Source organism: Mauremys reevesii, linkage group 1 (assembly GCF_016161935.1).
Source record: "Mauremys reevesii isolate NIE-2019 linkage group 1, ASM1616193v1, whole genome shotgun sequence".
In the NCBI taxonomy this organism is placed as follows: domain Eukaryota; kingdom Metazoa; phylum Chordata; order Testudines; family Geoemydidae; genus Mauremys; species Mauremys reevesii.
The window spans coordinates 32,935,945-32,948,462 of NC_052623.1; the positions used below are offsets into that span (position 1 = coordinate 32,935,945).

Consider the following 12,518-nt stretch of genomic DNA (forward strand, 5'->3'; position numbering starts at 1 on the left):
GGCAGAAATTAAAATACTGAAAAATTTGAGCCAAACCCCCAAATATTTCAATTTGTAAATACTGCTGCAGTGCTTCATGGGAGTTGTAATTCAGGTCTCTCATCCTCCTATTCTCATCCATAGATCAAATGGAAGTTATGGGCTTGAGGGAGAAATTATTGCTGAGGTTGTTTAATTTGTGTTATGCAGGAGGTCAGACCAGATGATCATAATGGCCTCTTCAGGCCTTGAAATCTACGAAATCTATTAAACTGGTGCCTGAATTAGTTCATTCTCTTTTCCCAGTGCTAGAGTGGGGACTGTGCTTCGCTTGCTTGCTTTTATGCGCCTCCTGAGCAGCTGGGGATTAAGCTGTGGACTTTCTTCCTTCTGGTCTTTTTGTCAAAGTGGGAATTGAGTGATGAGCTTCTGGCACTACACAGAAACCCCTAAATGGCAGGACCTCAAGCAGTTGTTTGTCTTGCTTGTGCTTAAGGCCAGCCCTGATAGCATGACAACTACTGTTGCATAGGAAGAAACTTTCATCAATGTAGTACAGCAATGTAGGAGCTGACTCCTCAGCCTTTATTCGGGTTGAGTAGCTCTGATTTGTCCCACTGAGTTCAGTGGAACCACTTGCATGTATAGCAAGCACCAACTTTTGCATAACTTTAAAAAAAGAGTATTTCTGTCTTTAAACTATTTCCCCTTCCATTCTATAGACATGCGAGTGGGTTTGTGAAGAGAGGAGCCAACAGAATAGGACGTATTTACAAGAAAGCTGTTTATAAAGAGTTCACAGATGGTACCTACACGCAGGAGATCCCCAAGCCATCCTGGCTGGGGTTCCTCGGTCCAGTCATGAAGGCTCAAGAAGAGGATATCTTTGTTGTTCACTTAAAGAACTTTGCTTTCCGTCCATATTCTCTGCATCCACATGGTCTCTTCTACTACAAAGATTCTGAAGGTAAAAACCAGTTCTCAGCTTCACTCCACACCTGCCCCTTCTGCCCTCTCCTCCCTTGCCCTGTCCTCCTCACTCTGCTGCCTCTCCTTTTCTTTCTGTTCCTAAGTAACTCCTACCCCCACCCACCCCAAAAACCCTGTGGCGCTAACCTTATGTTTGCCACCATCACATTATTCACTCTATTTATGTGGTATACCTCTTCCCCCACCCAGTTATCTGCCTTGTCTATTTCACCAATATTGTCTCATTGTTTCCTTGTATTCCCCTGTCTTTGCTTATTTCTTTGCGTATTTCTTATACTAAGTCCCTGCCCCAAAGAGCTTGCAATTTATCATTTTGTTCTGTATTTGCACAGCACCTAGCACAATGGTCCATGACTGGGACTCCTAGGTGCCGCTCTCATGCAAATAATAAATAAATAATCATTTTTGTTCTGTCTCATTTCTCTTTTTCTACCCCCTTCCCTTTGTGCAGTGAATATACTGAATAAGGGCCTGGTCCAAAGCTGATTGAAGAGAATGGGGAACTTTCCATTGACCTTAATGAACTTTGTATCAGTTCCTAATAAACTGGCCAGTATCATTAACCAGTAACTTAAAAAAGGAAGGTATCAGAGAGGTAGCCATGTTAGTCTGGTTCTGTAAAAGCAGCAAAGAATCCTGTGGCACCTTATAGACTAACAGACGTTTTGCAGCATGAGCTTTCGTGGGTGAATGCCCACTTCGTCAGATGCAAGAGTGGAAATTTTTACACTCTTGCATCCGACGAAGTGGGCATTCACTCACGAAAGCTCATGCTGCAAAACGTCTGTTAGTCTATAAGGTGCCACAGGATTTTTTGCTGTTTTTAAAAAAGGAAAATTCTCATTTATTATGTTTTTCATTTTTAGAAAAATAGCTTCTTCCTGCCTTGGTTGCTTTTCTTAGTAAAAATGCGAGACAGTCTAAATCCTCCTCTCTGGTGCATATGAGAGATCTTGGCTCCAGTGATGTGTTCTCTGTATATATACACAACTCCCAGCGGCAAATGACTAAGCTTCTATAGCTTTTCGTGGGGCTATAACATGTGATGTCATTTGCACAAGGAGGGATCTTGGTTAGAATGCAAAATTACATGCTGTGTGCATTTTCTCCTCACCTCCGTCATCAACATTTTCAACAATTTTAAGGCCAGGAGGGATAATTACAATCACCTAGTCTGATCTCTTGCATAACACACGCCATAGAATATCACCCAGTAATTTCTGCACCAAGCTCAATCATTTATGGCTGAACTATGAAGTGAATTGAAAAATACTATTTCTTTTTTACAGTGCAAATATTTGTAATAAAAATAATATAAAGTGAGCACTGTACACTTTGTATTCTGTGTAATTTAAATCAATATATTTGAAAATGTAGAAAAATATCCACAAATATTTATAGTATATTTATGTTGGTATTCTGTTACTGTGTGATTAAAATTGCAACTAATCAGAACCATTTTTTTAATCTCACGATTAATTGCGACTATTTTTTTTAACCGTTTGACAGCTCTAGTTGCCACTTATTTATAACTGAAAGAAAATCATTCAGCATCACAGAAGTGTGTGAGACCTGACCTGGCTTCTTTGGACAGTTCCAGTGAGAAACTGCAAGATGCTGAGTTTAGCTAGAGGCTGTTTCTGTATCACAGTGGAACAACGTATACAAAACTTTCATCATGAAACCCCAAAGTTGTGCCAGGGTCACCAAAAAGTTTTCTAAGTTTTGTGAACTTTTTAGCAAATGTGGGTACAAATGGACCTGAATCAAAACTCCCCACCCAACACCCCAAATCTTGAAAGTATTTTAATTCAAAACCCAACTCTGTAGCTAAATTTTGAAAATGGCCCCTATCTGTTGCGACAGAATATACTGTGTGCTCACACCCTACATAATATTGTAATAATGTTTGGGCGAGGTATGCTATATGAGGCATCGTTTAAAAAAATCATAATTTGCTGATGAGTAATACCATGGCAAAATGCACATAGCCGCATTGTATATGTGAAGTTATAAACATAACTTGAGATGACTAAAAGTATGTTTTCCACATAAGTCTGGGGAATGACCAAACCAGTTTCTCAGAGACAAAGGGCAGGCTGACAGCTCAGCCAGGTGTAAATAAGGCTGATGGACCATTACTTCTAAAGGGAACCCTAAGTTACACAGCTATTTATTAGTCTGGATTGTGCCTCCGTAAATCACATCTTTGATAATAGGCTAGGCCAAAGCCCCAGATTTAAATATCCTAAATTAAATGGCCGGGAATAGGATGTTTCATGGGAGCATATGCATGCATCTGGGTGTGGGAGCCAGGTGCATGGGCCAGTCCTTCTGTCAGCTGAAGAGCTGCCATCGCAGATGTCTCAGATAGCTTGTGCAGATTTTTATACTAGCAGCAGCAGGCACAGCTACTAGCATGGAAGCAGAGAGAGTTTCTTTGATGTATCTTTCTGCATTGTGTATGCTTCTTTTATCTTTTATTCTTTGATCTGTAGAGGCAACCTCTAAAACACATCAGGTTTAAATCAACATTACAAGTCTGTTGAACATGATGTCTTTTGAAAATTATACTTACTAATATTGTGATTTTTTTTATTCTGGAGGCTATGCTCAGAATTACGTCTTGATTTGTAAATGATTCCGTGTTTGCAATTGCTGCTGTCATTGGTCTGTTTGTGAAATACTTTGTTAAGTTATTTCCAAAAAATGTAACAAAAAGAAGAAATTCCATCCTTATCTAGGGTAACCCATTTTCCCAATATGTTTGGCCTTAAACTCCTTTTTTCTTACATTAGGTGCCCTCTACCCAGATGGAACAAGTGGCAAAAACAAAGAGGATGATATTGTTGTTCCTGGTGGAAATTATACATATACATGGCCAGTGAAGAAAGAATATGCCCCCACTTTGGCAGACCCAACCTGCCTGACTTGGATTTACCATTCGCACATTGATACACCTCGAGATATCAGTTCTGGGTTAATCGGACCATTGCTGGTTTGTAAAAAAGGTACAGAGCTGAAAATACTGAGAGAGCCCCTCTGCCTGTTTTGGCTTCTTAATAATCGTTTTTGTTTACAGGTGTAAATGTTATGGGCTTGATTGTGTCCCTACGTAGCTCATAGTAAGGGGCAGTTTAGAGTTGTACCACTCTAGGAGCACCCCAGGCTTGGAATTGTGGCTCAGGAACAATTCCCTTGCTGGTTCCCTCTTGCTCCAGAGGACAGTAATTTGTGACCAGCCTGTACATCCACAGATCCTTGCCTCAGTTAGGGCAGAGGCTGCATAGTGAGCAGTGCATTGCAGATGAGACCACATGTCTAAAAATGAGGACAAAAATAAATATTAAACAGCTGCCTCATTCACAGAGCACCATCCAGTCTCCCAGCTGAACAGGGCAGTGGTTCTGTGGAAAAATGGCATGTGATCATGCCATGAAAGACTGTTGTCACAGGAGCGGACTTTCTTCTTTATGGGTGGGTGCTCCACCCCCTCACTGCCCCGAGGTCTCACCCCCCTCTCCACCCCTTCCCCTAAGTCCCCACCCTCGCTCTGCTTCTTCCCACCCCATCCCTGCTCCGCCCCTCCCCTGAGTGCGCCCTGCCCTCGCTCCGCCTCTTCCTGCCCCTGCTCCATTCCCTCCCCTCCGCACCTCCTACCTGCCACTGAACAGCTGGTCAGCAGGTAGCTGGTGAGAGCATCCACTATTTTTTTGCATGGGTGTTCCAGCCCCGGAGCACCCACGGAGTCGGCACCTATGACTGTCATACAAGGGACAAGTGTTAAAGTTGTGCAGGCAACCTTAACGTAACAGTTTTCAAGTACATAAAAAGTTGTTACAAGGAGGAGGGTGAAAAATTGTTGCTCTTAACCTCTGAGGAGAGGACAATTAGCAATGGGCTTAAATTGCAGCAAGGGCGGTTTAGGTTGGACATTAGGAAAAACTTCTTAACTGTCAGAGTGGTTAAGCACTGGAATAAATTGCCTAGGGAGGTTGTGGAATCTCCATCATTGGGGATTTCTAAGAGCAGGTTGGACAAATACCTATCAGGGATGGTCTAGATAATATTTAGTCCTGCCTTGAGTGCAGGGCACTGGACTAGATGACCTCTCGAGGTCCCTTCCAGTTCTATGATTCTATGATTTACAGAGTGCTTCAGTTAGAAACATGAATGTTTTTCTAATCCAAGCTTTTTGTATGGAATATATCTTTATATGTTCATGCATGTCGAATCTTCAGTGTACAGGAATGTGCTCTGTACATCTGAAATGATAACCTGGCCCATGTATTTTACATACAAAAAGTATGCCTACCCTGGGGCAATCTTTGTATTTCCTGAGGAAGAGGGAGACTTTGCTATGAAAGGGGCTAACCTAATCGCAGCCTGCCTTATTCGAGTGCCTCAGAGTCATTCTTCATAGGGTAGCCTATGAAGTCATCCCATATATGAAGCTGAATTAACATTCTCAGTATGGTCATTCATTCAAATAATTATGCTGAAATTGGTCTGTAAAAGTCTTGCAGCTTAATAAAGTACTTCATAAATATTGTACATTCAGACTTACTGTAAGAGGAAACATGTTAAAATTTAATTAACTGAGTTTATTTTTTAGTACTTTCCTGTTTGTTTCCTGTTTAGGAAGTTTAGATGACTCCTCGATACAAAGCACTGATGCTGCTAAAGGCTTTGCCCTGATGTATAGTATTGTAGATGAAAATCTCAGCTGGTACATTGATGCAAATATAAAAACTTTCTGCTTGGACCCAACCACAGTTGACAAAGAGGATGAAGGTTTCAAGAACAGCAACAAAATGCATGGTGAGCAGCCACTATCAAGTATCAGAGGGGTAGCCGTGTTAGTCTGGATCTGTAAAAGCAGCGAAGAGTCTTGTGGCTGGCACCTTAGACTAACTTTGGAGCATGACATGATGGTGGGTGGGGTGAATACCACTTTTGGTGGTGCATGTATTGGAAATTTCCAGTATATAATATAGCAAGCAAGAAAGCAGCTAGAGATAATGAGGTTAGTAGAATCATCAGGAGAGGGAGGCCCTTCAGCAGCTGAGAGCTGAAAGCACAAGCACACATTGACACGACCTAGACTGACTAGACTAGACTGTTTTAATATATGTATAAGCTGTTCCTGTTTTTTTTTCTTTTTCTTTTCTGTTAACTAGAAGAAAAAGCATAGGAGGAGGGCCAGACTATTACTCTATTAACCCATTGTACTCCCCTCTCTCCTCAAGTCTATAAGCAGCATGTATGGTAGGGACAGGAGGAAGGAAGGGGCTCCTGTGCCTGTCTCTGCCCATCTCTTGCACTTTTTTGCTTTTTGAACTTTGGGCTAACCCCTTTGGTGTGCCTCAGTTTTCCCACCTGCAAAAAAGAAATGATGAGACTGACCTTTTGTAAAGCATTGTGAGATCTACTGCATAAAAACACTACTGGAAGTGGTGAGTGTCCAAGGCTCAAAAGTGATTTACAAATAATGGTCCAGAGCCTCAGCTGGTATAAATTGGCATTGAACTATTGCAGTCAGTGGAACTACAGCCCTTTGTATCAGCTGAAGATCTGGTCTAATGAAGTTAGCCTGGCACTGTAGTCCCTTTACATGTGGAGAAGCTGAGGTAGAGAGAGATTAACTTAACCATTTCCAAATCCAAGTGCCTACAATTAGGCACCTAAATCCATATTTACACACCTAAATATATGGCCGGATTTTGATGTTAATGGAAATGTGGAATCCCCATTAATGGAGGCTTTTAAGAACAGGTTAGAAAAAACTCTTGTCAAGGATGGGCTAGGTATACTGGGTCCTTTCTGAGCACAGGGGGATGGACTAGATGACCTCTCAAGGTCCTGTTCAGCTTTACATTTCTATTATTCTATGATTTTCAGAGGTGTTGCATACCCACAGTGTCCATTAACTTCAAAATCAGGCCATTTATTTACAGATTTCAGTGAAAACGTAGCTAAGTGACTTCCCAAGATCACCCAGGAAATTTGCAACAAGTAGCGATAGAAATGCAGGTCTCTTGATGCCCAGGCCTGTGATCTAACTGCAAAGTGCTCCTTCCTCTTTCCCACCTGGACCTATTGCCGCAATGTTTGGACTCTGGTTTTCAGTCGTTGCAGCCGCTCATCCTTTCAGAACTGTTCTTCAGCTGCAACTACTACATACTATTCATTATTTATATCTGTATTATCGTAGTGACTAGTCATGGACCCAGGACCCCACTGTGGTAGGTGTCGTACGAACATAAACCAAACAGACAGTCCCTGCCCCCAAAGAGCTCACGATCTAAGTATAAGAAAGAATAGACTAGATGGATACAGACAGGAGGGCACAAAGAAATAATGAGACAATATCGGCCAGCATGAGGTCTCTGCACATTAGCGGCCTAACCATTGTCAAGTTTTTTGTAGGCATAATGGAAAAGGAGAGTTTTGAGGGGGGTTTTAACTGCCTAGCTTGGATATGGTCTCAGCATGGACATTCTGCGGGTTTATTTTAAGGACCAGGTATTTACATTCTTTAAATAAGAGTCACTAGCAATCTGTGCTTCTCCTTTGTATCTCATGGGTTGTGTTTTGTTTTGCTTTTAGCTATTAATGGTTACGTTTTTGGAAATCTCCCCACCTTGGAGATGTGTGCTGGTCAATCCGTGTCCTGGTATTTGATTGGAATGGGTAGCGAGATAGACATCCACTCTGCGTATTTCTATGGCCACACCATCATTAACAAAGGCCACAGGGCAGACGTCGTCAACCTATTTCCAGCAACCTTCATTACAGTGGAAATGATTGCAGGGAATGTTGGGAAGTGGCTGTTAACCTGTCAAGTAAATGAACATTTACAAGGTACAGTGATACAGATCTGGCAAATCCTTCCAGGAAGATGCCAAGTTAGATAATGTATAGTACGTATTTCAGACTAAAAAAGAGAACTCAATGAGGATTGCGGGCCTACATTTTCCCAGGACATTAACATCTTACACTTACTTGTTTCATCAAATAAATCTCGTGAGTCTGATTTCAGCCATTGACAAAAAGTTATATGGTGCCAAATCATCAGCGAGTGTAAAACTTCAGTGACTCATGTGAGTGAGGATGATTCACACAGGAAGGGGTTGCCAGATCCAGCCCTAGCTCAGTACTTTTGGTGCATATTGGGGCTTTTGGTGAGCAATGAATGCAGGGTCAGGCCCTTTGTATGCACTGTCTTGTAGAATATTGACTGAGGTGAGCAAACTTTTGGGCCTGAGGGCCACATCTGGGAGGGGGAAAGTGCATGCAGGGCCATGAATGTAGGGCTGGGGCAGGGGGTTGGGGTGTGGGAGAGGGTGAGAGGTGTGAGAGGGGGTGCGGTGTGCAGGAAGGGGCTCAGGTCAAGGGGTTAGGGAGCAAGAGGGGTGCAGGGGGCTCAGGGCAGATGGTTGGGGTGCAGAAGGGGTACGGGGTGTGGCAGGTGGCTCAGTAAGGGGGTGGGGGGCTCAAGGCAGGGGTGCAGAAGGGGTGCAGGGTGGCAGGGGGCTCAGGGCAGAGGGCTGGGGTGCAGGAGGGGTGAGGGGTGTGGTAGGGGGCTCAGGGCAGGGGGTTGGGGTGAAAGGTGCAGGAGGGACTTGGGGTGTGAACTCCGGCCTAGCGCCACTTACCTTGAGCGGTTACAGGGGGGGCTCCCTGCCTGCCCTAGCCCCGTGCCGCTCCCGAAAGCAGACAGCACCATGTCCCTGCAGCCCCAGGGGGGAGGCAGAGGGCTCCACGCACTGCCCTTGCCTGTGGGTACCTCCCCTGAAGCTCCCATTGGCCGCGATTCCCCGTTCCCGGCCAATGGGAGCTGCAGGGGGCGGTGCCTGCAAGCGGGGGCTGCACGCGGAGCCCTCTGTCTCCCCTCCCCCGGGGGCCACAGGGACATGGTGCAAGCCGCTTCTGGGAGTGGCACGAGTCTCACAGCACCACAGGGGTGGCAATCCTGTGGGCCGGATCCAAAGCCCTGACAGGCTGGATCCAGCCCATGGGCTGTAGCTTGTCCACCCCTGATATAGACTCTTTTACACTTAAAAAAAGTCATGTCAGGTAAAACATTTCATACTTTTTCTGTTTAAAGAAATCTGATAAAAACGGTCTGTGTTTCTAGAAGGCCAGTGAGAGGCCTTTGCATGAAAGAACTTACTATTATTATTATTAAGTATTGTTTGTATTACACAAGAGCCCATAAGCACCCAGTTGGCTCTGTGTCTCATTGTCCCAGCACTGTACAGACCTAATATAAGAGAGAGTCCCTGTTCCAAAGAACTTACAGTCTCAGAGTCTGATCCAGAGACTCCCACTGGCGTCTATGAACTTTGGATCAGGCAATCAAGGCTTGATTCTGCAAGGTGCTGATTGCCTCCCACAAGATGCTGCCCACCCTCTCCATTCCTACTGAAGTCAGTGAGAGATAAGGATACCTCATACCTTTCAGGAGGTGCTCAGTGCCTCAAAGGACCAGACCCTAAAGGCCAGATTCTGCCATCCTTACTGAAATCAATGGGAGTTAAGTGCATAAATACACCTCTACCGCGCTATAATGTGGTCGTGGGGAGCCAAAAATCCCTACCGTGTTATAGCTGAAACCCCGTTATATTGGGGTAGCGGCGGCAGGGCTCTGGCGGTGATTTAAAGGGTCCTGGGCTCCCCACAGCAGCTGGAGCCCCGGACCCTTTAAAGCGCCGCCGGAGCCCCACTGCTACCACGCTATATGCGAACCCGTGTCATATCAGGTCGTGTTATAGCGGGGTAGAAGTGTACCTTTGAGGATCTAGGCCTTTGGTATTAGTCAATGGTATTACTTGTGAAATAATGTGCCATGATAAAGAGAGTACCAGTGGCAGAATTCAACCCCATATAAACTGGGGAACTCTTTAAAAATATAAATTTGTCCAAACAATCCAAGTCATTTCTCCCAGTCCATGTAGTTCACCTTCCTCTACCGAAGCTAATGTACATTAACTTTGCACCAGAGAGATGCCTGAAATGGTGAAACTTGCACTGTCTTAAGAACTGTTTGTGGATTTTTTCTACACTTTAGCTGGTATGAAGGGGCTGTATAACGTTCAGATCTGCCACAGAAATGTTTCTCAGCCTTCGTTGACTGGCCAGGAAAGAAGATATTTTATTGCTGCTGAAACTGTGCTATGGAATTACGGCCCTGAAGGTTATGATAAATTCACGGGGCAGGCCTTGAATACCACTGGCAGGTATGTGTCCCAGCCTTTCATTCAGACTTTTAATGTAAAGAGTATGGGTGGATTTTCACACCTCTGTAGCAGATTTGTACGCTGGATTACCATTCATTAAAATGGGTGTCCAGCTCCCGTAAGTGCCTTTGACAATCTCAACCATTCAGTCGTAGGCTGCCATATGTGAAATCTTTTTTTTAATTTCTGTTGATGATGATGATGATGATGAGATTTTGTACTAGGATATTGCCCAGAGACCCTAATCAGGATCAAGGGCCTATTGTGCTAGGTGCTGTACAGACACGTAGGATGACACAGGTCCTGCCCTCTAATATTTACACTCGCTTATGTCTTGCCCTGAGTTAGAATGTAACACAGAGTGAGCATGGATTTGTTAACCTGGTTTTCTAGATATATTAATACATGTAACCGGCCCTTTCATGCCAAATAGCATGTATCTCACTTCTTTGTGTTACAACCCCAATTTATATACAAACTTTGTGCACCCATGAAATGTAACCAGGTGAAGCCCTGATGAGCCACACCTGGGTTGAATCAGGTGATTCCAGGGTGAAAGGTAGCGGGAAGCTGCAGGAGTGTCATGTTGAGAGAGTAAGCATAAGACAGCAGTGCCAGAGCTCCAGCTAGATGGGTGGGGCTTATGATTTTGGACTCTGTGCGGGGGACTCATTGAGGACTTTTTGGATTAGTTTGTGATTAAGGACTCGTGAGGTTTGTGTGAACTTTATTTGACATTAAATCAGTCCCAGAAAGGGCTGCTGTGAGCCGCAGCAGAGACTGTCTGGAGCGTGTAAGGGTATGTCTGCACTGCAGTTAGACACCTGCAGCTGACCTGTGCCAACTGACTTGGGCTCATGGGGCTTGGGCTAAGAGGTGGTTTTACTGCAGTGTAGACATTCAGCTCTGGGACTGTCCTGTGTCTCAGGGTCCTACAGCCTGGGCTCTAACCCGAGCCCAGAAGTCTACACTGCAGTGAAATAGCCCTGCAGCCTGAGCCCCGTGAGCCTGAGTAAGCTGCATGGGCCAGCCATGGAGTTTTGATTGCAGTGTAGACATGCCCTCAGGCTAGGGTGACCAGACAGCAAATGTGAAAAATCGGGATGGGGTGGGGGGTAATAAGAGCCTATATAAGAAAAAGACCCAAAAATCGGGACTGTCCCTATAAAATTGGGACATCTGGTCACCCTACCTAAGGCAGTGGTGGGCAACCAGCAGCCCACGGGCTGTATGCAGCCTGTCAGGGTAATCCGCTGGCGGGCCACCAGACAGTATGTTTACACTGACCATCAGCAGGCATGGCCACCCGCAGCTCCCAGTGGCTGCGGTTCACCGTTCCTGGCCAATGGGAGCTGCCGGAAGCAGCAGCCAGCACGTCCCTGCGGCTTGCGCCACTTCCTGCAGCTCCCATGGACCAAGAACGGTGAACCGTGGCCACTGGAAACTGTGGGTGCCCATGCCTGCGGACGGTCAATGTAAACAAACTGTCTCATGGCCCGCCAGTGGTTACCCTGATGGGCTGCATATGGCCCACAGGCCGCAGGTTGCCCACCACTGCCCTAAGGTAAGGGGCCTAAGAGGGGGCCAGTAAGGGCAGGGTACCTGTAATGGGACCCCTGGCCACGAGGGAGTGATCTGTAAGTGACCACATCACTACACCTCTCATCTAAAAAGTGACTCCTCCAGTTGCTCTACACCCCAACACAACACTGGAGCACTGGTTCAGTACACACACCTTGTTGAAGGAAAAGGCCTGGGCAGGGACTATCGAATAGTGGAAGTAAATGTGTGGCTACTCAGGTTGTGTTGGTGAGAGGGTTTTGGCTTCTTTGACAATGAGCTGATGTTCCGGGAAAGAGGATTACTGTGATGGGATGGGCTCCATCTATCAAACACTGATAAGAGCATCTTTGGACATTGTCTGGCTACCTGATTATTTTATTTGGTATATGCAATCTGGTCAAGCCACAGCGTTCTTATCAACCATGTTCAAGGCACAAAGACCTCCAGGAAGTGGAGTCATTTTGCAGTCCTCACCAATGCATGTCATGGTTTGTGGCTGCCCACATTGACATGGTGGACTGTCTCCAAAATGCCACAGAAATTCTGCTGCAGCACAAATTCCACGTCCGGTACAAAACCAGTTGAGAAGGCTCCATTGCCTTCATGGTAAATCAAATGTGGGTTAACATTGAGTGGGGTCTGAGACAAGATAATTATTTGTCACTTTCTCTGCATACCATGAAGCTTGACACGTGTCCTCTACCGTAAATCACTTACCTGGTAAATTTATCCACAACAGGTGCT

At 45.1% G+C, this 12,518-nt stretch overlaps 1 protein-coding gene across 1 annotated transcript in view; it reads left to right on the forward strand.

The window, feature by feature from the left end:
- The window catches only part of HEPHL1 (hephaestin like 1), an 81,563-nt gene that overhangs the window by 15,159 nt on the left and 53,886 nt on the right, over positions 1–12,518 (forward strand). The window contains exons 2-6 of the mRNA XM_039520704.1: positions 702–946; positions 3,768–3,980; positions 5,611–5,790; positions 7,579–7,833; positions 10,043–10,211. Coding sequence (XP_039376638.1) covers positions 702–946; positions 3,768–3,980; positions 5,611–5,790; positions 7,579–7,833; positions 10,043–10,211 — 1,062 coding nt within the window. The remainder of the gene's footprint in view (positions 1–701; positions 947–3,767; positions 3,981–5,610; positions 5,791–7,578; positions 7,834–10,042; positions 10,212–12,518) is intronic.